Source organism: Athene cunicularia (assembly GCF_003259725.1).
Source record: "Athene cunicularia isolate RWA chromosome 15 unlocalized genomic scaffold, athCun1 chr15_part1, whole genome shotgun sequence".
Taxonomy (NCBI): Eukaryota; Metazoa; Chordata; class Aves; order Strigiformes; family Strigidae; genus Athene; species Athene cunicularia.
The window spans coordinates 12,511,759-12,532,966 of NW_020799121.1; the positions used below are offsets into that span (position 1 = coordinate 12,511,759).

The window sequence follows — 21,208 nt, forward strand, 5'->3', positions numbered from 1 at the left end:
AAGAAAAGATGGGACTAAAGGGTTGTGGGTTGAGATAAGGACAGGAAGATCAGCAATTACTGTCACGGGGAAAAACAGACTCAACTTGGGGAAATTAATTTATTGCCAGTTAACAGTGGAGTAGGGTAATGAGAAATAAATCTAAAGACACCTTTCTGCCACCCTTCCCTTCTTTCTGGGCTCAACTTCACTCTCAGCAGCATCACACATTGTCTCTGCTGCTTCTTCCTCTTCATGCTCTTCCCCTGCTTGAGCAGCTCCTTCACAAACTTTTCCAGCCTGGCTCCTTTGCACGGGCTGCAGCTTTTCACAGACTGCTCCAGCATGGCCCTTTCCAAGGGGCACAGTCCTTCAGGAGCAGACTGCTCCAGCATGGGTCCCCACATGGCCACAGGTCCTGCCAGAAAACCTGTTCCAGTCTGGGCTCCTCTCTATGGGGGCACATCCACCTGCTCCGACGTGCGGCCCTCCACGGGCTGCAGGTGGCTGGCAGCCCCACCATGGAGCTCCACAGGCTGCCGAGGAGGCTTTGCTCTGGCTCCTGAAGCACCTCCTCCTCCTCCTTCGCTGACCTTGATGTCTGCATAGTTTCACATATTCTCCTCTCTCCCAGTTGCTGATTGCGCAGCAGTTTTTACCCCTTTTTAAATATGTTATTACAGAGGCACTATCAACATTACTGATTGGCTCGGCCTTGGCCAGCGGCCGATCTGTCTTGCAGCTGGGTGGAACTGTCTGTCGGATGTGGGGGAAGCTTCTGGCATCTCCTCACAGAAGCCACCCCAGTAGCCCCCCCGCTATGAAAACCTTGCCAATACAGTATATTAGTAAAAAGTAACAAAAGAGGCAGGACTGTAAAATGCCAGTTAGCTGTCGTCTCGGTTCTACTTGTACTGAGACTGAAAGCTTAGCGTGCCCGTGGGTTGATACGTTTTCAATGACAGGGAGCACAAAGGAAGACAAAGCAGTATGCAGAAAAAAACATTTTGAGGTGTCCTGTGTGCGTTTTACTTCCCCTTCATGCAAATTCTGGGGAGAGGGAGGTTCTGTAAACTTGCCTCCTAGACCTGAACTGTGCACTACCTTTTCTAGCTGCAGATAATCCAGTCCCCATAGCCTGGTGGTTGCACCTGAAAGGAGAATATAAAAAGCAGATTGGCAGGAACATAGATGGAGTGCAGTGTGTCTGAAAAAGGCTGTGCGTATACGTGAAGTAATCCAAGCTATTTACTGTCACTTGTGCATCTGGTTGATATATTGGAAATTCTCTTCAGCTCAGAGTACCTGTACCTATAGTAGTCCTGTTTCATGCCTAGGTGATGAATCCTTAATCCTGTTCTTCTCATTTCCTATTTTTAGTATTTTAAATTTTTAAACTTAATTCCTATTTTTAATTTTGAAAAAAATCTAACACTTTCTAAATTTTATTTTAAAAATACCATTCAAAAATACATACGTCAGTGTACTGATAGATGCTTCTTGCTTAGGCTGTGGCACCACAAGACAATTAGTCTAGCATCTTCAGCATGTGTAGGCATTTCTTATTGCAAGAGTCTTAAAAACTGGTGACTCCTGTGCTCTAGGTGCAAAGTTAATAAAGTTTGCTTTCTGTCACTGTTTTCTGAAAATTTCCTTGGTTCTTTGTTGCTAGCAACCACCATCCACCACAACCTTTGTGCTGAATCAAATAAATCAGCTTCCGACTTTGGGGACTACAATAGTGATGACAAAAACAACGCCTGTTACAACTACAAGGCAGACTATCACTGTAGCAAAAATCATTCAGACCAGCACAACTACTCGACCCTCGGTTGCAGCACCAGCAGTACGCAATGCCTTGACCACTACACCTTCAAAGGACCAGATTCAGCTGAAAGATCTGCTAAAGAATAATAGTCTTAATGAACTCATGAAATTGAAGCCACCTCCTAATATTGCCCAACCAGTAGCAACAGCAGCAAGTAAGTTTTCTTCTTTCTTCATAATTACAGTGTTTTAGACAAATAGCAAAATAATATAATGTGAAGATTTTTGTACATCTTGTATTTTCATTAATTAGTAGAATATCACAGTAAAATGAAATGGTCCAGAAAACCTGATAAATTCTATTCTAATTTTAGTAAGGGTTAGAATTGAGGGTGGAGTAACACAAAATAATAGGCTTTAAAAAAAACAAGCTCTTAATTTACTTCAAGGATTGAAGAAAATGACATTTTAGATTGCAGTTGGCAAACTGGTAAAATTCGTGAACATTACTGAAGTTGATTTAGCTATCTCTAGTCTACATCAGTTTCTGTTCTGCTGTATACTTGCTGTGGAACTGTGACAAATGAGTAATTTTTGGTTTTGGCATCTTCCAAATGAGACTTGTAGTACATGCTAGTACTCCTATGATAGGATATTTCTATAAAGTATTTCCTGAGAAACACAGGGACAGAGACTTTCTATTTCATGGGAGACATCAGATCTATTGTTTAAAAACTTGAGTCCTAAAAACTGGGTTTGTTTCCATGTTACTACTTAAACGTGGTGGTAACTTAAATGCCACAAGTATTTTGTTATGACACCCCAAATCTTCATTTTGTGATTCCTTTCATAATCTTCCCTTGTATGTTATTTCTAATGCGTGGACAGTTTATATGGTCAGCTTAATATAAGAGAAAAGCTGCATGTGTGTGTGGTTTTTTTTTAATGGCTTCTTTCAAGCTATTCTGGTTTTAACATGAGATAAAGATCAGACTAGTTGAGTTTGAAAATATGGGTGCTGCTTTTTCTGAAAGGTACACGTGGTTTTTCTGGATTTCTGTATTTTCATTGTGTCTGAAATAAGATTTACTGATTTTTTATATCAGTAGGTGGGGTTGGAAGTAACCTGTTTTTTCATATGCAGATAGTGTGCGATAAATGAAGCTGTCTGTTAGGACTGAAACAAAAGGAGAATGTACCTCATTGTTTCATCCCTTTCTGTTGCGGACTAGTTGATGAAAATTGAAGTTGAGACACCAGCTAAAGTTGGGGGGGGGGGTAAAAGAGTCAGGAAGAGGTGGGAGAGAAGGTTTTATAGGACTGGCTGACCCCCTTTGTGCTAAATGAATACACACAGAAGCACTGAAGTAATAGGTAACATCAGTTAATAGTAGCTGTTGTAGTAGCACAGCTGCAGAAAATAGTTGCATCTGTAGCTTCTGTATTAAGTGAAAAGGAAGCATGCAACTTTTTAGTCTAATTTGTGTGCTTGTGTTTCTGGATCTTTCTTCCTGCTTAAAAAAAAAATAAGACAAATACTTGTAGAAAATGCAAGGGCAGAGAAGCTCTTGGAAGGAAACACAGTCTTTTCATATAATTCAGGCAGCAGGAGTTCCAAATTGGAAAATACTAAAAAGTTAAATTATGCAACCTCTTTGAGGAAAACTTTGTGCAATTGTCTTAATTGTTTTGGGGGGCAACTATGCTAAATTTAATACATACATTGACTGTCAATGTGCTGGAAGCTTGACAGCTGCTTTTAATGTTTTACATCCGTCCTTGTGTAAATTATTTTAGTTCTATACTGAGCACTATTGCCAGTTGCTTCCAAACATGGCTGAGGGCAGGAAAGTTAATAAATTGTCCTCTTGAAGGATCCTATTATAAACTTTAAACAATCGAGTCCTAAGTGTTGACTTTTTGTTTTACAGAAGTAATTGTAGTTTCTCCTAAGGTGGTAAATGCCACCAGACCAGGTAAGTTCATTTCTGTTGAAACACTGAGTTTCTGGTTTGTTAAACTTCTAAGGCTCACAAGATGGAGTATTTCTAAACACTACATGTAGATTTTGTGAAGGTCCAAAATTTTATTTTTTCAATCATGCTGGAACTAATGCACAACTGTGTCAGATGCAGTGGTATTGCATGGGAAGCTTCTTCATCAACTAACAGGATTTAGCTCCTTGCTTAGAGACTTCTTAGTTTGGACAAAAAAATTTGTTCTTGAAGCATCAGTGTACTACTGGACATTTTGAACTTTTCTCCCAGCTCATTAATAGAGAAGGATGTTAATTTGAGTTGATGTTTGGAGGGAATTCCTGTAAAACACAGCTCTTCTTTTGTAGCTGATCTAAGCAATGGTGCAGTGAAGAAGGAGGCTTCTACAAAAGAGGTAGCAAGAATATGGATAAATGACATTAAAATGAGAAGTTTTTCACCTACTATGGTAAGTAGTGCAAATGGTTAATTTGCTAAATGAATGCATGTTTTATTGGCCACAACCACCTGTGACTAGTTTCAGTAGTTACTCATCTGTGCCTTTTGTGTGGTAGAACTATCTAGTGCATCTGTTCAAAAGGTTAGTTTCTCCACTAGATGAATACTTGGTTAGATGACTAAAACTGACAGCTGGGTAGAGCAGACTTGCCTCTATAGTAAGTGACAATTTCAAGAAATTACTGTCCTTAACCTTTCTGTGTGGACAGAGAAGGGTGTTCTCCAGTTAAGGCTGATGAGCATATCGCTTGCTCTGTGTTTTTAAGGTATTTTCTTTTAAAATATCCCCATTTGTCTAACTAGCAATGAGGAAACCAGAAGACTTTTTCTGGCATGGCTGGCCTGGGCAGTGTGATTTAAGATGTAAATCTAGTATCGTTCAATTTTCTAAATGTAATAAAAATACATTCTGATGCTGTAAGCCCTTGAGTTTCAGCATCTTCACGGATGGCTAGAATCAGGCTGAAGTTTGTGATGAACACCGCTTCTTAGCGACGGGCATACAGAAGGATTTTCAGATGACTTTTTTTAATATTAAACAGTAATTGTGTAAGACTTTTTGTCATCTAGCGAGTACTTTAAAAATATTCATATATTTACACTGATAGAGATCACAGTTAAAAAAAAATGGATAACTGTCAGGTTTCAGAGAATGCTGGATAGAACTGTGACTATTGTAACTATTCCCCGAAGTTGTGAAATTACGTAATGGATGTGAAACTGCAGGAGGCTTCATGGGAGTACTTGAAAGTCGGGTTTTGGCTGTTAACTAGCTGTTGCGTTTTCAAGGCAGTTTTCTTTAAGTCTTAGTTTGGATTTAACATGCTGTAAGAAGTTTCTTTTTAAATTCTGCTTATATGAGTTTGGAGTGCTTGAATCTCCTTGGAAAGGAAAGGAAGTTCCCTGGCTTTGGGTCTTTTAAGGGTGGTTCAGAGTTTAAAAAAAAACCTACGTTGCTGTCTAGTTTTCCTAGCTGCTCACTAGTTTGTCTAGTACATGTGTTAGAACATTGAAGGGCAAGTTTGCTTGTGTTAATTTCTAGTATGTAGAGTATTAACAATTTGCTGTTTGACTAATGCAGATATTTCTCTATTCTAGAAAGTGCCAGCAGTGAAAGAGGAGGAGGAACCTGAGGAGGAAGATGAAGAAGAAATGGGCCATGCAGAAACTTACGCTGAGTATATGCCAATAAAGTGTACGACCTAATGTTTTGTTATGTCAAAAGGCTGAAATGTTTTGAGAACGAATTTATTTATTTTCTCTTCTGTAGTTAATACCACCAAAAACCAGATAGATTACTATCTGAATCAAGTAAAAAAGGACCTGAGCTTGTGGTGGGTTTTCCTAAGGAATTTTTCCTTTCTATAATGCTTAGTTTTGGAAGGTATGTGGGTTTTTGAAATAGAAAAGGAATTCTTTAGTGTGTCTTTGAGCAGTACTTGTTTCAGGAATATGATTGATGAACCAAGATGAGGATTTTTTTTACTTGTATTAAGACACTTCGTGCCTCAGCAGAGGAAATTTTGTAAAGGGATTAAGGGGTCACTTAAGAATCTAGTTTAAGTCTTGGTGTGAAATTACCCTAAGCACATTCTTCCTGCATTGTTCCTGACTACTTAGAGCTGGCTTGGTTTTGTTGTGGCTTTCGTTTTGTTTTTGTTTTTTTTTCTAAAAAGTGAATCTTACTGCTGTTAATTGCCATCTCCTCTTTTATTTTTCCTTTCTCTTTTTTGTAATTAGTGATGAAAAGCTGTTGTCTTCTTTCCTAGGTACATTGCTGACCTGCTGTAAAAGCAAAGCAAAAAATTGTGTGGAGTTTGTAGCTAAATGGTTAATTTTTATTGTCACTGATGAGATCTGTCAGCAATTAAACCGTGTCTGTTCTAAATCTTTTCTCCTCTCATACTGCTTAAAAACAGCACTGTATAAATAGTGAGAAGAATGTTGCTTTTGTGATTCTGGCATCTTGAGGCTCCCTCTGGCCTTTTGGGAAGGCAAGGTTCAGACCAGTTTTTCTCAAACATGTCAAGTACACAAATATTTGTTTTCTATGAACTGAATTTTAGCTAATTTCATAAAAATTGGGGGAAGGTGGTGAGAAGAGGAAGTAAAGATTGCAGTGACATAAATTCAGGTTAATGTATTCCTTTGTATGCAGTGAATTTAACACTTCATGTACCGTTGCAATGAAACTTGTTCTTGTGTTCAGCCTTTGTAACAGACAGTTGTAACTTGTTTGGTAAATATAATAACCTGTGCTGCAGCAACAGAACTCTCTATTATGTTTTCTTCTTCCCCTTCCTCCCCCTCCTTTTTCAACCAGTAAAAATTGGTCTACGTCATCCTGACCCCGTAGTGGAAACCAGCTCGTTATCTAGTGTAACTCCTCCTGATGTGTGGTACCAGACATCAATATCAGAAGAAACAATTGATAGTGGCTGGTTGTCAGCTTTGCAACTTGAAGCAATTACTTATGCAGCCCAGGTATGCTAGACATTAGTACAGCTTAAAAGCTACCATAGAACTTAAGAACTATCATCTGACAAATGCAGCTATGTTGGTTTTACAAGGAGATAAAATAAGAGCTTAAAGGTTTGGGTTGTATTAGCAGGTGGCAGGTGAGCTTCAGCTCAAATAAATATGAGGTAATACACCTAGAAAAGCTTTGTCTGAACCACTTCCATGATGCTGATCCGAAACTGTCTTAAAGCTCAGGAAGGACATCTTAGTTGTCATTTTTATTTTTCTGGAGTAACTTCATGACTGCAGTAGCCACAGGCTAAGAAAGCCAACACACTGATATCATTGGGAAGGGTATAGAGGACAAGACTGGGTGTTGTTTTGCCACTATATTAAACCTCAGTGGGCCCATATCAGATGTGCATGCTGGTCTCTGTGTGTCAGGGAGGAAGGTAGTGAAGTTAGAGGACAACTAAAATGGTCACAGGAGGGAAGAAGTTGCCCAGTGAGAAGAGACTAACAAGGCTAGGGCACCTTGGGCTGGAGAGGAGCAAAATGAAGGGGAGTAAAACAAGGTTTATGTAATCAAGAAGGCAGTGGAATTCCACAAAACAAGAACAAAGCAGAATTTGGTGAAACTGATAGGAGATTGGTTTAAAATGGATAGTAGAATACTTCTATACACAGGCAGGGGATGTTTGGGTTATAATGCCATAAAAGGCTGTGGAGGTGCATATCATTGGGTTAAAAAATGCAGCCAGCCTGGTAGTAGGCACTGAAAGAATTAGACACGTACAGGCATTTTTACAGCAGTTTTAGGTGCTGTGGGGAGAATGGATCCCACAAAGCAGTTAGGGTCATATGCTCTTGCTAAGTAAAATCCCCTCTTCCTGCTGTCAGGAGACTGCTTGGGTGGGTGGACTACTGGTCTCATCCAGTAGGATGTTTCTTAGGTTTGCTCATTTCTGACAATCCACAGTGATGTGTTCTGGAGAACGGGTACAAGTTTTTGTTCTTTCTCCTACAGCAACACGAAACATTCCTGCCCAATGGAGACAGAGCTGGATTCTTGATAGGTGATGGTGCTGGTGTAGGAAAAGGAAGGACCATAGCTGGAATAATCTATGAAAATTACTTGTTAGGCAGAAAAAGAGCAGTCTGGTAAGTGTCAGGATTTGTTAGAGCAGACACTGTAATGATGATAGTACTTAAATTCAGTGTAATCTGTCTTCTGACAAATGTTCTAGCAACTGCTTTTTGAACTTCTGCCGTAACTTACAGAATATGTGCTTTGTTTTACATCTTCAGGTTTAGCGTGTCAAATGATCTGAAATACGATGCTGAAAGAGATTTGAGAGATATTGGAGCAAAAAACATATTGGTTCATTCATTAAACAAGGTGTGGAAACTTTTTACTATGTACAATTGAGGCAAAACTTTAGGTACGCTTGTGTGACAAGTTGTGCATGTTGACTGTTTTAAGACTGAGAATGTACTAATTTCAATAAATTTGCTGTTTAGGTCTTGTTTGACAGGCCTTAATCTTAGGAAGAACCACACAGTACTTTAATCATGTAAATAGTCCCCTTGTAGGATTAAGTCTTGGCATGTGATTTTTTTTTTTTTTTAAATACTACTCTTGAAGCCACTACTGACACTACTATTTTCTAGAAGTTGAAATATTCTTTAAATCTTTTAGACTTTGTAGCATTAAAATTTTTTCCTTTCTATCTCCCAGCACACATTTTATATGTAATACATTTTGTATGTAATACTGAAATAATAGACTTTCTCAGTAATTTATTAAAGCAGCAGTAGCATATGCAGTTATTTTTGGAGACTGTGCCTCTGCTCAGGATTAGCTACTTACATAAATTGTGAAGTGTGATTACTGGTTGAATTCACTGAACTTAGTTTGTTTTAAATTAGGATTTTTGCTTTGTGTAGTCGTAATTTCTAAAATACAGTAAAGCTTCAGAAATTGTCAAGTGTATTTATAGCTGCTACCATAAATGACCTGTTAGCTCTAGGGGATGCATTGAAGCTAAAATCTTAATTGTATTTAAGGTAATGAAACCATATAGTCCAAAGAATGTGGCTGTTAAGCTTTTGAGGCCTCAGATCTAGTCTTCCTTAAGTATATACTTAAGTAAGGCTCTGTATAACCCCTTAACCACGTTACCTTACGCCAACTATGCCCCAACCGTGGTGTAGGGATACAGGTGGTTCAAAGCACCCAGCATCCTTTAATCATACGGTAGGTGGGTTTGAGAAGGCATCTCTTGAATAAGTTCTGTAATTTCTTACCTTTTTATTGCAGTTCAAGTATGGGAAGATTTCTTCCAAACATAACGGAAGTGTGAAGAAAGGTGTCATCTTTGCTACCTATTCTTCTCTTATTGGTGAAAGTCAGTCTGGTGGTAAATACAAAACCAGATTAAAGCAGCTTCTTCACTGGTGTGGTGAAGACTTCGATGGAGTTGTATCCTTTATCTGGAGTTCAGTTGATTGTAAATAAAGTGCTATTTAAGCTTACATCTTTAAAGACAATCTTGGGGGTTTATTTGCTGATATTTTTAGGTATTGTTCTTTATCCATGACAGTAATTGATTGTGTGCATGCTCTGACATTAGACTTGAAGTTTTACAGACTTCGTGCCAGATCTGTTGCCATCATATTGTTGCCATACAGCTCTGGTACAAGAGTGAAGCTGCTGCTTTTTCTGTAATGAGCAGATAAAATTAAAATACAATGTTTAAGAACCTTAAGTTTACGCTGAAATTTTCTCCAGTGAATTCATAAAAAAAAAAATGAGTATCAACAGCATTTCAAATATCTCAAGTGTTGGTTAATTGTGCTTTTAAATACTTACTGGCTCATTATTTGTCCCAGAGTTTTTAGTGAAAAATTACTAGTGTGTTTGAGTTTAAGATTTGATGCTGCCACCTATTGTAATTAGTGACTTTCTGGTCTTCTGTTTTAGCTCCCCATTCTAAAAATAAGCGGGACAAAGTTCTTCCTTAATTACGGTTCAGATTGTATTTGATGAGTGTCATAAAGCTAAGAATCTGTGTCCTGTTGGTTCATCAAAACCAACAAAAACAGGTCTGGCTGTATTGGAACTTCAGAATAAACTTCCAAAAGCCAGGGTTGTTTATGCTAGTGCCACAGGTATGTACTGCTTGGTTTGCATTAAATGTCCCTGTGTTTTTACTGGCACTGGTACAGAGTGTGTTCTTCTCCTAGGTGCATCTGAGCCAAGAAATATGGCATATATGAACCGTCTTGGAATATGGGGTGAAGGAACTCCGTTTAGGGAATTCAGTGATTTTATTCAGGCTGTTGAAAGAAGGTAATATTTTGAAGAGCTATAGCAACAATCTATAAGGTTGTGGTTGACTGTGCTTTTCAGTTCCTTTTGTCTTCACTCACTCATAGTCCTCTGCAAACTTGTCCTGCAAGTGAAGAACTTTTTGACTCTAGCAGAAATGTGTAATTTACCTTCTGTCATAAAAAGAAAAGGGATGTTTTCCTTGCTCACAGAAAGTTTTATAGAGCTTTAGAGGCTTGCTGGGAAAATAGCCCTCTTAAAATGTGGGTGTTAGGAAATGAAAACATTTTGATACTTGCCATGAAAACACACTGTATGTACTAAGTATGATCCATATAGTTGATGTCTCACTATATGCAGAAGCTTTCTAATGTTTATGCATTCAGCTTAGGCAGTTTAACAGGAAGAAGTCATGTTCTTATGCTTTCTGGCATAAGAACCCAGTTCAGAAAACTTAAGTATGCTTTTGCAAGTCACTTTGGATTTCAGAACTTACTTTAAAAAAAAAAGTGGTCAGTAGAAGCTGCAACTGCTACATTCTTTGGTAGGTGAGCATCTTAATATATTATGTTTTGCCTACTTAAAAAGAATTTTGAACAGTTCAGAACGCTACAGTAGGGCTTAGTATGCATCTTCTTGCATACCATCTACATGATGCATGATTTTTGCAGACTCTGGAAGTGTAGCCTCCACTTCATTACTGAGTACGTATCAAATGAGCAGTAATGAAATTACAGGCCCAAGCTTGTGAGTAGGTGAGCTCTGCACTTGACTTCTCAAGGTATTGCTAAAGGTGTGTTGCTGTTGAAGAGAACTTAAGTTACCTACTAAATTAATTTCATACTGGCATAAATCTGAATAGCTTACTACAGTTTGTGTTCACTATTTTAAGTCTGCAGTGGCGTTTATGAAATTTCAGCACAAGATTTTATGATCTATTTGGACCAACTTCATTATCCAATTATAGTTTGTAAGGCAGTGTCTCCTAGTGCATGGTAGGTCATTCAGGAATAAGTAACTATCTGAGTGTTTATACTTCTTAGGATACACTTAACACTCATGAGGCAGGGATACAGTTTTATGTGAAGGCTAAATTTCAAGACTCCTTGATTGGATGTGTTTAAAGAAACAGTGCTGATTTTGAAAACATATTCCTTCATATTTGTAAGCATGCTATTTTCTTCTAAAGCATTTGAGGGGTTTTTTTTTAACAATTCATTGCTCTTGAAAATTCTAATATTGACTTAATTTTGTCCTTTATTTTAGAGGTGTTGGTGCCATGGAAATAGTTGCTATGGATATGAAGCTGAGAGGAATGTACATAGCAAGACAGTTGAGTTTTTCAGGTGTAACTTTCAAAATTGATGAAGTTCTGCTTTCACAAGAATATGTTAAAATGTACAATAAATCTGTGAAACTGGTAAGAATGCCCTTTTAAATTTGCTTTCTATATTGAATTCTGAGAGGTTGAAGTTACTTGGTTTAAACTTGAATGCTCCTGAAGTAGCATGTTGAGAGACAGGAATGGCGTTTTCTTGTTTCATCCTAGTGGAAAGATTTCTCCATTTAAGTCTTGACCAAAAGCTGTTAATTCTTGTTCTGAGTCATAAAAATCGTAATTTTGGGTGCATCTTTCAGTATCTTGCCGGAACCACTGTCTTTTAGCAGTATTTCAGAGACCTTGGTCACTGTTCCCTAAGACAAAGCTGTTCACCTGTTGGTGATATTTCTGTGTTCCAGTCCTCCCCCTTTAGGCAACTGAGCTGAAAACAAGCTGCAAAACATTAGACCTGCTGCATGCTCTTCATCCCAGCTGTGTGGTGGAGTGGTGCTAGCAGCTAAACAGGGCAGGGTGATAGTTTTAATCACCTGGCAGATCAAATCTAAAGCCTCAATGCTATGGTTCCCTTTAACTTTTTCATTTAATCACTCACTGGTTTTCTTTTTCATGTTGTTATTAGTTGTTTCGTCTCTGTGTCAGTCTTTTGCTGAGTGCACCTTCTGCTCTGTTACCACTGCTGTATTAGATTCAAATTATTCCTTTGACATAGGTTAAAGTGACCAGGGTCTTTACCTGCTTAAGCATGACTATTCATGTTCTATAGCTACAATAATTACAATTTATCTTTGACAGGTGTATAACGTCAACTTTAAACCAGCACTTTTCTTCATGAATGTTGTTTAAACAAATCACTGAAAGTGACACAAGTGTCCATTTAGGTGTTCAAAGCTTACTTTACTGAATCTGGAAACAATTGATCTGACAAAATGTTGCAGAAATGAGGGCAGTGGGGTTTTTCTCTTTTTGGGGATCTTGCTTTATACTTAGTTATGGGCAGTGCTCTTTGCTTTCTTAACCTGAATGTATTAATGGAGAAACTAGATAATCAGAAAATACTGTATGCGTTTGCACTGGTAGTAAGGTAAATGTATCTGTTTTTCATTATGAGAGTAATTATCTTATGAATTCCTTAAGCCATAGCTATTTTGTTTTTGTGAGCTTTGTTTGATGTATGATGAGTTTCCCTGACTTGGAGTCCCATAGTACTGTAACTTTACACTTCTCTCATTATTTGGACATTAAACAGTGTACTTGTGTAGCCTTGAAATGTGACATGTAAAGCAATTAACGTTTTCTTCTTCAGTGGGTGAGTGCTAGAGAGAGGTTTCAACAAGCAGCTGATCTTATTGATGCAGAACAACGAATGAAAAAGTCTATGTGGGGTCAGTTTTGGTCAGCTCATCAGAGGTTTTTCAAGTACCTTTGCATAGCATCTAAAGTGAAGAGGGTGGTCCAGCTGGCTCGGGAAGAAATCAAGAATGGGAAAGTAAGTTGATCAAGACCTATTTTAAAATATCTGTTAAATGTAGAGCTATTTTACTTTTGTTTATAATACAAATATCTTCAGATGTAGTAGTAGTAGCAGCATGTTTTTGTACTTTATGGCGTTGAAGGTATTTAATGAGTAGAAATTCAGCCAAACAGAGACTTACAAGTCAAGTCTTAGTAACAATGCCTTGTATTCATTTGTCCTTTAGTGTGTTGTTATTGGCCTGCAGTCAACAGGAGAAGCAAGAACATTAGAAGCTTTGGAGGAAGGTGGTGGTGAACTAAATGACTTTGTTTCTACAGCAAAGTAAGACTCCAGTTTGTTAGAACTGTCCTTTACAAAGCTAATCCAGTTTAGCGTGTGTAGTAGTTTGTCCTTTCATGTGTAAAATGTGCATCAGTGCAGAGAAAGGTGGGTATCCTTTAGTACTGGTTCTTTACTTAAGCTGCCTGTACATAAAATTGTGACAGTATTGCTCAAGTGAACCATTGGTTAGTTCCTAGTTCTGCTGGCACTCTTGAGATTGTTCTCAGGTGTGAACAGCTCAGGCTGTTCTACTCAAACTGGGAGGAGGGGAAGACTTGCCAAGCATACACTGCATTTATACCAAAGCAAGTTACAATCATGACTTCCCTCTTTGAGCAGATGAGCCAGGTCCAATCCTGAGAGTACCTTGCTGAAGATCTTAATAAATTAGCTAATCTGTCATTTAAGCTCTGAGCAATAAGAAAATGGCAGTAGCAATATTGCTTGATACCAAAACCAAATTTAACAAGTGATAAGTAACTGTGCTGTAAAGTAAATGTCTCCTACTTTGAAGATGACAAATACAGTAATATGGGTGATAATTCCAGAGAGTGCTCCTGTAATAGCATTCACAAGGAATAATTCTTCAGAGAAGTCAAGCAAGCTGTTAAAATGTTACAGGTTTTTACTTTAAATAAATGCAAATTTGACTGAAGAAACCTTTTTTTCTTACACAGAGGAGTATTCCAGTCTCTTATTGAAAAGCACTTTCCAGCTCCTGACAGGAAGAAGCTGTTTAGCTTGTTGGGAATTGACTTGACTGCTCAAAGTAATAACAATTCACCCAGAGACAGCCCTTGCAAGGAGAACAAAATAAAGAAACGGAAAGGTAATGCTTAAGTTCTTACACTAATGTTGTAGTGAAAATGGCAGTGTTAGAGCTGTCTAAAAGTGAACTCTGGAAAAAATATGGGAAGATAACTACCAGCACAGTCACTCATGAAAGAGCATGTATTATAAGTATCTGAGACTTTTGTTAGAAATTTCCATTAACAGATTTTTTTAAACTGCTGCTGAAGCAATATAACCTGTAAATTCTGGTTATTACTTTGCTCAAAATTGTGTTGTTCTAGTATGAGACCATATGCCAAAATCTGCGTGTCAGACCACTTCCTGATGCAGTCACACAAATAATTGCTGCCTTTTCCTTGAGGTTCAGTAAAGAGAAGCCTAATATCCCCCCCACTTCCCAAACTGATAGTTATTCTTACCAAAAAGTAGGTGATCATAAAGAACGAGAGAGAGAGAGAGAGGTCTCACTTAAAACTTAGATTTGATTCTTTTAAACGGTTCTATTTTTAAAAGTTTTTCTAGTTTGTATGCAGTGGTGGTAAAACAAACCTCAAAAGTAGACTACAAGCTCTAAACTTAACTTTTTTTTTTCTTCTGGGGTGACGGTGGTGATTAAATTAGGTGAAGAAATAAGCAGAGAAGCCAAAAAAGCTCGCAAAACAGGTGGCCTTGCAGGTAGCAGCTCTGATGAGAGTGAAAGTGAGTCTGATGCTTCGGACAATGAAGAAAGCGACAATGAGAGCTCCAGATTTTTGAGTTCTGGAGATGATGATGACTTCAACCCATTCAGAGATGAATCCAGTGAGGATGATGAAGATGGTAAGACAGTTTGTGCTCCATTAAGCAAGTAGCTGTACTTGCAGATAATAAGCATAAAGTCTTTCCCAACTACTTCAATGAGCCAAAAATAGTGTTTGATAAGCATGTAGTTTAATTCTAATGAGACTGGATTTAGTACTAGAATGTTGATTTGCATCTTCAAGTAGATTTTACACGCTGGGGTTCAGACTTTTGTAAGTCACGTTTTGAAATGGGAAAGCAGCTTTTCAAAGGAAGGATGACTTTTTAGCAAATGCTTGAAACTTTTTGAAAATAATTTTATTTAAATTTAGATCCCTGGTTAATTAGAAAAGAGCATAAAAAAAATAAAGACAAGAAAAAGAAGAAAAGTATAGACCCGGATTCTATTCAAAGTGCCTTACTAGCTTCTGGTCTCGGGTCAAAACGACCTAGCTGTTTCACTTCCACTGTTGGTACCACCACTTCTAGTACCAACACGTCAGGTAAGAATAAGTTTCTTTGACGTTGATTCACCTTCTTAGCAATTAGGCATTGAAATTCTAAATCTTAAAGAGTTTCCTCTTAAATTTCAGCAAACAGTAACACAAACAGCAGCTTTGTAACAAGTCAGGATGCAGTTGAAAGGGCGCAACAAATGAAAAAAGAACTGCTTGATAAACTGGAAAAACTGGCTGAAGATCTCCCACCTAATACACTGGATGAGCTTATAGATGAACTGGGTGGTCCTGAAAATGTTGCAGAGGTAGGCTCTTCACACTTAGGGGGGAAAAAAAAAGTGGTGTTCTAATGCTGCCGTACATTGGCTGCAGTAAATTAGTGTTGTCTTTCTGGAAGGTTGCATGTGGCCTACATATTTATTACAGGTAATTTATTTTAGACAGTAATCTCAGAGATAAGAGTATAGGTTACTTTGAACCCTTCTAAAGAGAAGCTTGAAGATTGTATTTGAATATAGAGAAGAGCTCTGAGTGGGTAAATAGGTTGTTTCTGAGACCTGATAGTTTCTTGCTGAGTAAAATCATACTAGCTTCTCTTCTGCTTTATAGTGGTATATTTCTCTAACTGTAGTCAATTTGAAGCTGATGTATATAAAACAGAAAGCAGCTTTAGCTTGTCTTTGTAGGCAGTGAAGATTAAGAACCTGTATAATAAAACTGCATTAGTAAAAAGCATGATGAATTATTATCTCTTCTTCTCAAACTTTTGAAATACGTCTTTAGCAAGCTACCTGTCTGTATCAAGTAGATAGATCCTTGTGATTTAAAAGACCCTGTTAAAATCAGTGACAATCTCAGCTGTCAATTTAGTTTATTTTCTTAGTACTCTCAGTAAATCCCTTATGGACAGTAGTACAATACTGCCTCATTTCTACATAGATATGCCTGAATAAGTGTTCCACATAGCAGATAATGGCATCAACCAAAAAACAATGCAGGTTCTCTAATGTAGTTTTGCACTTGGAGTAAATTACCAGATCTATTTTAAGGTGTATGAATAAATAGCATCATTGCTTGAAGTTTTTTGGTCACGTAATAATTTTGGTATTGCCATAATGAGCTTGTGTTCCCTTTTATTTTTAAAGATGACAGGCCGCAAGGGGAGAGTTGTTAGCAATGATGATGGCAGCATATCTTATGAGTCAAGATCTGAACTTGATGTGCCTGTTGAAATTCTGAACATCACGGAGAAGCAGAGGTTCATGGATGGAGATAAGGTATTCCTTAGAGACACAGTTTAGAAAAACTTGCCAGATGCTGTAGTAACTCTGTTATTCAAGTTGTGGCTCGGCCATTATCCCACAGTGACTTTTTAGGTACTATAAGTACGAGTTAGAAAGGATTTTCTATTCACTGCTGTGTGTTTTGTTGTTCAAACCAGTATGCTCAGTAGTCCTATCTAATATGCAGCTGTGGCATGCTTTAAAGGTCAGGCTGTAGTTTGGGTGGCCACGGAAGCCGGTGCTTAAGAGGTGTGTACATGTCTGTCAAACTGAAGCTAGTATCTTCAAGTTGGTCTTGTAAAACAGCATATTTTTAAAAGGCAGTTAAACCCTCCACATCTTTGATTTCTTTATCTGGAGTACTGTGTACCTCTGCTTCCAAGAGGATATAATGAAATTGAGAAAGGGGGGGAAAGCGCTGATTGACTTGGTATGAAAAAAGTTTCAGTGAGGGGCTGAAGGGAAAAGGAGGAGGTTGTTTAACAAGGGTTGAGAAATAATGCTGGGAAGAGTTACAGATTTTGTCCTTTATTTTGTACTCTGAAAAAAAAATACTGACTGGAATAATGGTAGAATTGAAGCTGATAAAAGGAGGAAAAAACCCAACTTTCCTATGGTTCATTTGGGACATGCTGCCACAAGAGGGCAAATCAAGTCAGTGTAGCCCTTGTGTGGAACTTCTATGGTCTGTCCTTACACTTGGCGGTAAATACTCATGTTCTGTGACTTGCACACAATCCAAACATTTACATTCTTTCAAGGCAAACGTGTTCAGATACTAGAATGGCCATATCCTCTTCCTTATACAGTATTAGCAGCAGTTTTTTGTCTCCTCCGTGTTGCTTGCTGTCAGAGCCAGTCTCCCTGTGTCCCTCCCCTGTTTTTTCTGAAGTGCAGGCCAACATCAGAGAAACCTGCCCTCTGGAATGACAGGACTGCATCATACTGCCTTTCTTCATTTGCACAGAAAGGTGGTGTTGAAAAGTAAAGGAAAAACCACTCCTTTCACTTAAGTCTTTAGCATGTCTAACTGATAGGAGACCCGTATGTTTTCTCCCCTCCCCCTCTCCTTAAGATAGGAAGACTAAATAAGAGTGAAACCATTCCAGACCCACGTTAGCAGTAACTGTAAAATTAAGGGGTTTTTTAGAAACTGAAAACTGAAGTTTGATCTTGGATTTATTGCTAACTAACAACTCCTTTCTTAATGAAAGAACATTGCCATAATCTCGGAGGCTGCCAGCTCTGGTATATCATTGCAAGCAGACCGTAGAGCTAAGAATCAGAGACGGAGAGTTCACATGACCCTGGAGCTGCCATGGAGTGCAGACAGAGCAATACAGCAGTTTGGTAAATAACTTTTTTTTTTTGTATCCTTCCCTAGCAAACTCAGTAATACCAACTGAATTTACTGCTAATTAATGGAAAAGAATGTTGACTAAGCAACCTCTGAAGGACCCTTCCTGTCTCCTTTACCAGTGAACAGACTCAGCTTTATGTGTAGTCATAACTAATAGTCTTGAAAGTTTTGAAAGAAACCTAGCAGACAAACTTAGACTGCAGCTTAGGGTTTTTTCATGTATCAAGTGTCTACAAAAGTTGACACAACTCTAGAGTACTACCTTCTCGTGGCTGTATTACAGCAGAAACTAATTTTCAGTAGGTTAAAGTCCTAGCCTTTTTTCTGTACTCTTCACAACTCATAGTTCTAGAATATTCAATGAAGTGGAATTTGTTTAACATATGTGCTTCTACTTAATTATCCAGGAAGAACTCATAGATCCAACCAAGTGACTGCTCCAGAGTACGTGTTCCTGATTTCTGAACTGGCAGGAGAGCAAAGATTTGCATCTATAGTTGCAAAAAGACTGGAGAGCTTGGTAAGATTGTTTCAAGAAGTCTGATCCTTCATTTGAGAAAATACAGCTTAGATTTCTTTTGAGAAAATTTGATTTAATTACAAAGGTGTGTCTTAACAGGGAGCCCTCACCCATGGTGACAGACGGGCTACAGAAACTCGAGACCTCAGCAGATTCAATTTTGACAACAAGGTGACGGTTCTATTTCTGTTGGAAAGCTCGTGCTGTGGTGCTTATTCCACAAATGACCTGTGGAGGAAGGATTTTTTTCCATCTCCTGTGATGTGTTTTACTTCTGTGTTACTTTCTGATAGGAGGCCTCTTTCTGAGATAACCAGTAAATGTTCTTAATTCTGTTTGCAAAGCCACGTGGAACACAAATACATGTGTAAATTACTTTTCTGCAATTGAGTACAATAAGTAAATGGTATGTGTTCTTTCAGTCACAACTGAAAGATTAATTTGGCAATTTAATTGGAAATTAAGACTGGGCTATTTATGTAGTGTAGTTCATAATTGAAAAGCTAATAACCAGTTCCTCTTACTACTGCAGGGAAAAGCGTTTTATTTTGAATTACAAATACATATTAAACCATGTGTGCTTGGGGCTGAGGCACAAACACTGGATCACATTGTTAGAGCAGTTTTCTTTTTCTCACACAGTACGGAAGAAATGCTTTAGAGATTGTTATGAAATCCATTGTGAACTTAGACTCCCCAATGGTCTCGCCGCCTCCTGATTTTCCTGGAGACTTCTTCAAAGGTAAGTATAACTCACTGGATGTAATAGCTACCTTTTGTTCTCCAGGGTGCAGAAAAAGCAAATAATTCTAGAGCTAGAAAACATCGTTACTATTTAAACCAGTCAGCTGGCTCAGCTGGGCTCTCACTGGATGTTATTCCTATGCACATTCCTTGAATGTTGAAGTTCACGTATGAAACAAGATATGTGAACTCTCAATATAAGGCATGTTCTATATCTGCTTGGCCAAAGTATTACATACAGTTCTTTAACTTCACATTCCCGTTATCTCTTGCAATATCTTGTTCCTCTGTGGGCTCGTGTACAGTGGCATTATTAGTTTTCCCTGCCTGTGCTTCCTGGAAGGACAGAAGGCGAAGTTGTGTCTTCTGCTTACTGATGATTTAGGTAGAAATTGCAAGTAATGCATTTAAGGGATGTTAGAAGTTTTGGAATTAGATCCTGAAACAGGAATGCTAAATGTTACTTCAGTGGTTTATTTTTAGATGGCAAAGCAGCAATGATCTAACTTCTTCCTTTTTCCTAGATGTTCGTCAGGGATTGATTGGCGTAGGCTTGATAAATGTAGAAGACAGATCTGGAATACTAACGCTCGATAAAGGTATTTGTGTGTTTAGTGTATCTTTAGAATGTCACTAGGAATATCATATATCATGATAGTGGATTCCTAGCAACAGAACTGACAGTGTAACTAAAAAATGACTTTTTTGGAGAACTTCAGACTGGTTTCCTCATTTCTGAAAGAACTGATTTAAGCAGTCTTTTTTTGAGACTCTTTGAATACTGATTGAGAGCTTGTCATCAAACAATCATTGACCTAATACATATATTTCTTATTCTTTTTGAAGATTATAACAATATAGGAAAATTTCTGAATAGAATTCTTGGTATGGAAGTACATCAGCAGAATGCTCTATTCCAGTACTTTTCTGACACGTTAAATGCGGTTATTCAAAATGCTAAAAAGAATGGAAGATATGATATGGGCATCTTAGGTGAGTAAATCAGTTTCTCAGTACTCGTGTACTTAAGAACAGAGAAACAGAATAACTCTATACTTCCCTTTTTTTTTTAAGATTTGGGCTCTGGGGATGAGAAAGTAAGAAAGGCAGATGTTAAGAAGTTTTTAACTCCTGGATATTCTACCTCTGGACATGTAGAACTATACACAGTAAGTTAATTCTGTGTCGTCTTTGTATGAGCTAATAAAACTTGCTTGCCAATAAGTTTTTAAAATGTGGCAGTTAGCTTAAGCATGTGCTGAGTGAGGGGAGGTTCCAGGCCTTGCACTGGGCCATATTTAGTTCTGCAGTTCTGTAACTGATTTAAAGTCTGTTTCCACTCAAATACCCCTGCGTGGTTCTCTTCCAGATCAGTGTAGAGAGAGGAATGTCTTGGGACGAAGCAACTAAGATCTGGGCAGAACAGACAGGTCCAGATGATGGATTTTATTTATCACTACAGGTAAGATTCTTTTGTCTCCTGGATTCTGCTTGGAGAAGTGTTTTTGTGGGCTAACCAAATATGTTGTCTCCTCTGAAAAATTTACTGTTCAACTTAATTACTGTTCAGTTTTGCAAATTTTCAATCTTACATTAAAATTCACGTTGCTTGTTTCCAACGCTAAGTATGAAGCACTCCTTTAGAGCTGCTCAGGATATTTTCTGATAGGAGTGTGAGCCCAAATTATTAGCTTTTCTTTAAAGCTGCATCCAGAAGCCAGATGCTGTAAGGAAGAGTTGTGAGGTTAATGTGGATCAGTGGTATTGTCTTGTGAAGGTGTCCTTATTGCTGGGTGTCTTACTGTACACACACACACGCAGTGTTACTCTGTAAAGAACATGGTATGGAATCACTGAAGGTAGATACTGTCAGTGTATTTAAACTTAAAGTTTTGGGTTTGTCTGTCTCTTCCAGATAAGAAATAACAAGAAAACCGCTATTCTAGTAAAAGAAGTGAATCCTAAAAAGAAGCTTTTTTTAGTATACAGACCAAATACTGGGAAACAACTCAAACTAGAAACATGTGCAGACCTGAAAAAGAAATATAAGAAGGTAACCATTTTTTTAAAATTAAGCTAGTTTAAAACAAATTTAGAAAAAT

At 38.0% G+C, this 21,208-nt stretch overlaps 1 protein-coding gene across 1 annotated transcript in view; it reads left to right on the top strand.

Moving 5' to 3' along the window:
• SBNO1 (strawberry notch homolog 1) overlaps positions 1 to 21,208 on the top strand; it is a 32,716-nt gene that overhangs the window by 7,414 nt on the left and 4,094 nt on the right. The window contains exons 3-28 of the mRNA XM_026859967.1: positions 1,652 to 1,961; positions 4,091 to 4,191; positions 5,340 to 5,436; positions 6,565 to 6,725; positions 7,729 to 7,862; positions 8,010 to 8,100; positions 9,022 to 9,183; positions 9,737 to 9,872; positions 9,948 to 10,053; positions 11,299 to 11,452; positions 12,678 to 12,860; positions 13,072 to 13,169; positions 13,847 to 13,998; positions 14,583 to 14,780; positions 15,074 to 15,244; positions 15,335 to 15,504; positions 16,345 to 16,476; positions 17,697 to 17,832; positions 18,250 to 18,362; positions 18,462 to 18,533; positions 19,005 to 19,104; positions 19,631 to 19,705; positions 19,953 to 20,099; positions 20,181 to 20,275; positions 20,476 to 20,568; positions 21,022 to 21,159. Coding sequence (XP_026715768.1) covers positions 1,652 to 1,961; positions 4,091 to 4,191; positions 5,340 to 5,436; positions 6,565 to 6,725; positions 7,729 to 7,862; positions 8,010 to 8,100; positions 9,022 to 9,183; positions 9,737 to 9,872; positions 9,948 to 10,053; positions 11,299 to 11,452; positions 12,678 to 12,860; positions 13,072 to 13,169; positions 13,847 to 13,998; positions 14,583 to 14,780; positions 15,074 to 15,244; positions 15,335 to 15,504; positions 16,345 to 16,476; positions 17,697 to 17,832; positions 18,250 to 18,362; positions 18,462 to 18,533; positions 19,005 to 19,104; positions 19,631 to 19,705; positions 19,953 to 20,099; positions 20,181 to 20,275; positions 20,476 to 20,568; positions 21,022 to 21,159 — 3,525 coding nt within the window. The remainder of the gene's footprint in view (positions 1 to 1,651; positions 1,962 to 4,090; positions 4,192 to 5,339; positions 5,437 to 6,564; positions 6,726 to 7,728; positions 7,863 to 8,009; positions 8,101 to 9,021; positions 9,184 to 9,736; positions 9,873 to 9,947; positions 10,054 to 11,298; positions 11,453 to 12,677; positions 12,861 to 13,071; positions 13,170 to 13,846; positions 13,999 to 14,582; positions 14,781 to 15,073; positions 15,245 to 15,334; positions 15,505 to 16,344; positions 16,477 to 17,696; positions 17,833 to 18,249; positions 18,363 to 18,461; positions 18,534 to 19,004; positions 19,105 to 19,630; positions 19,706 to 19,952; positions 20,100 to 20,180; positions 20,276 to 20,475; positions 20,569 to 21,021; positions 21,160 to 21,208) is intronic.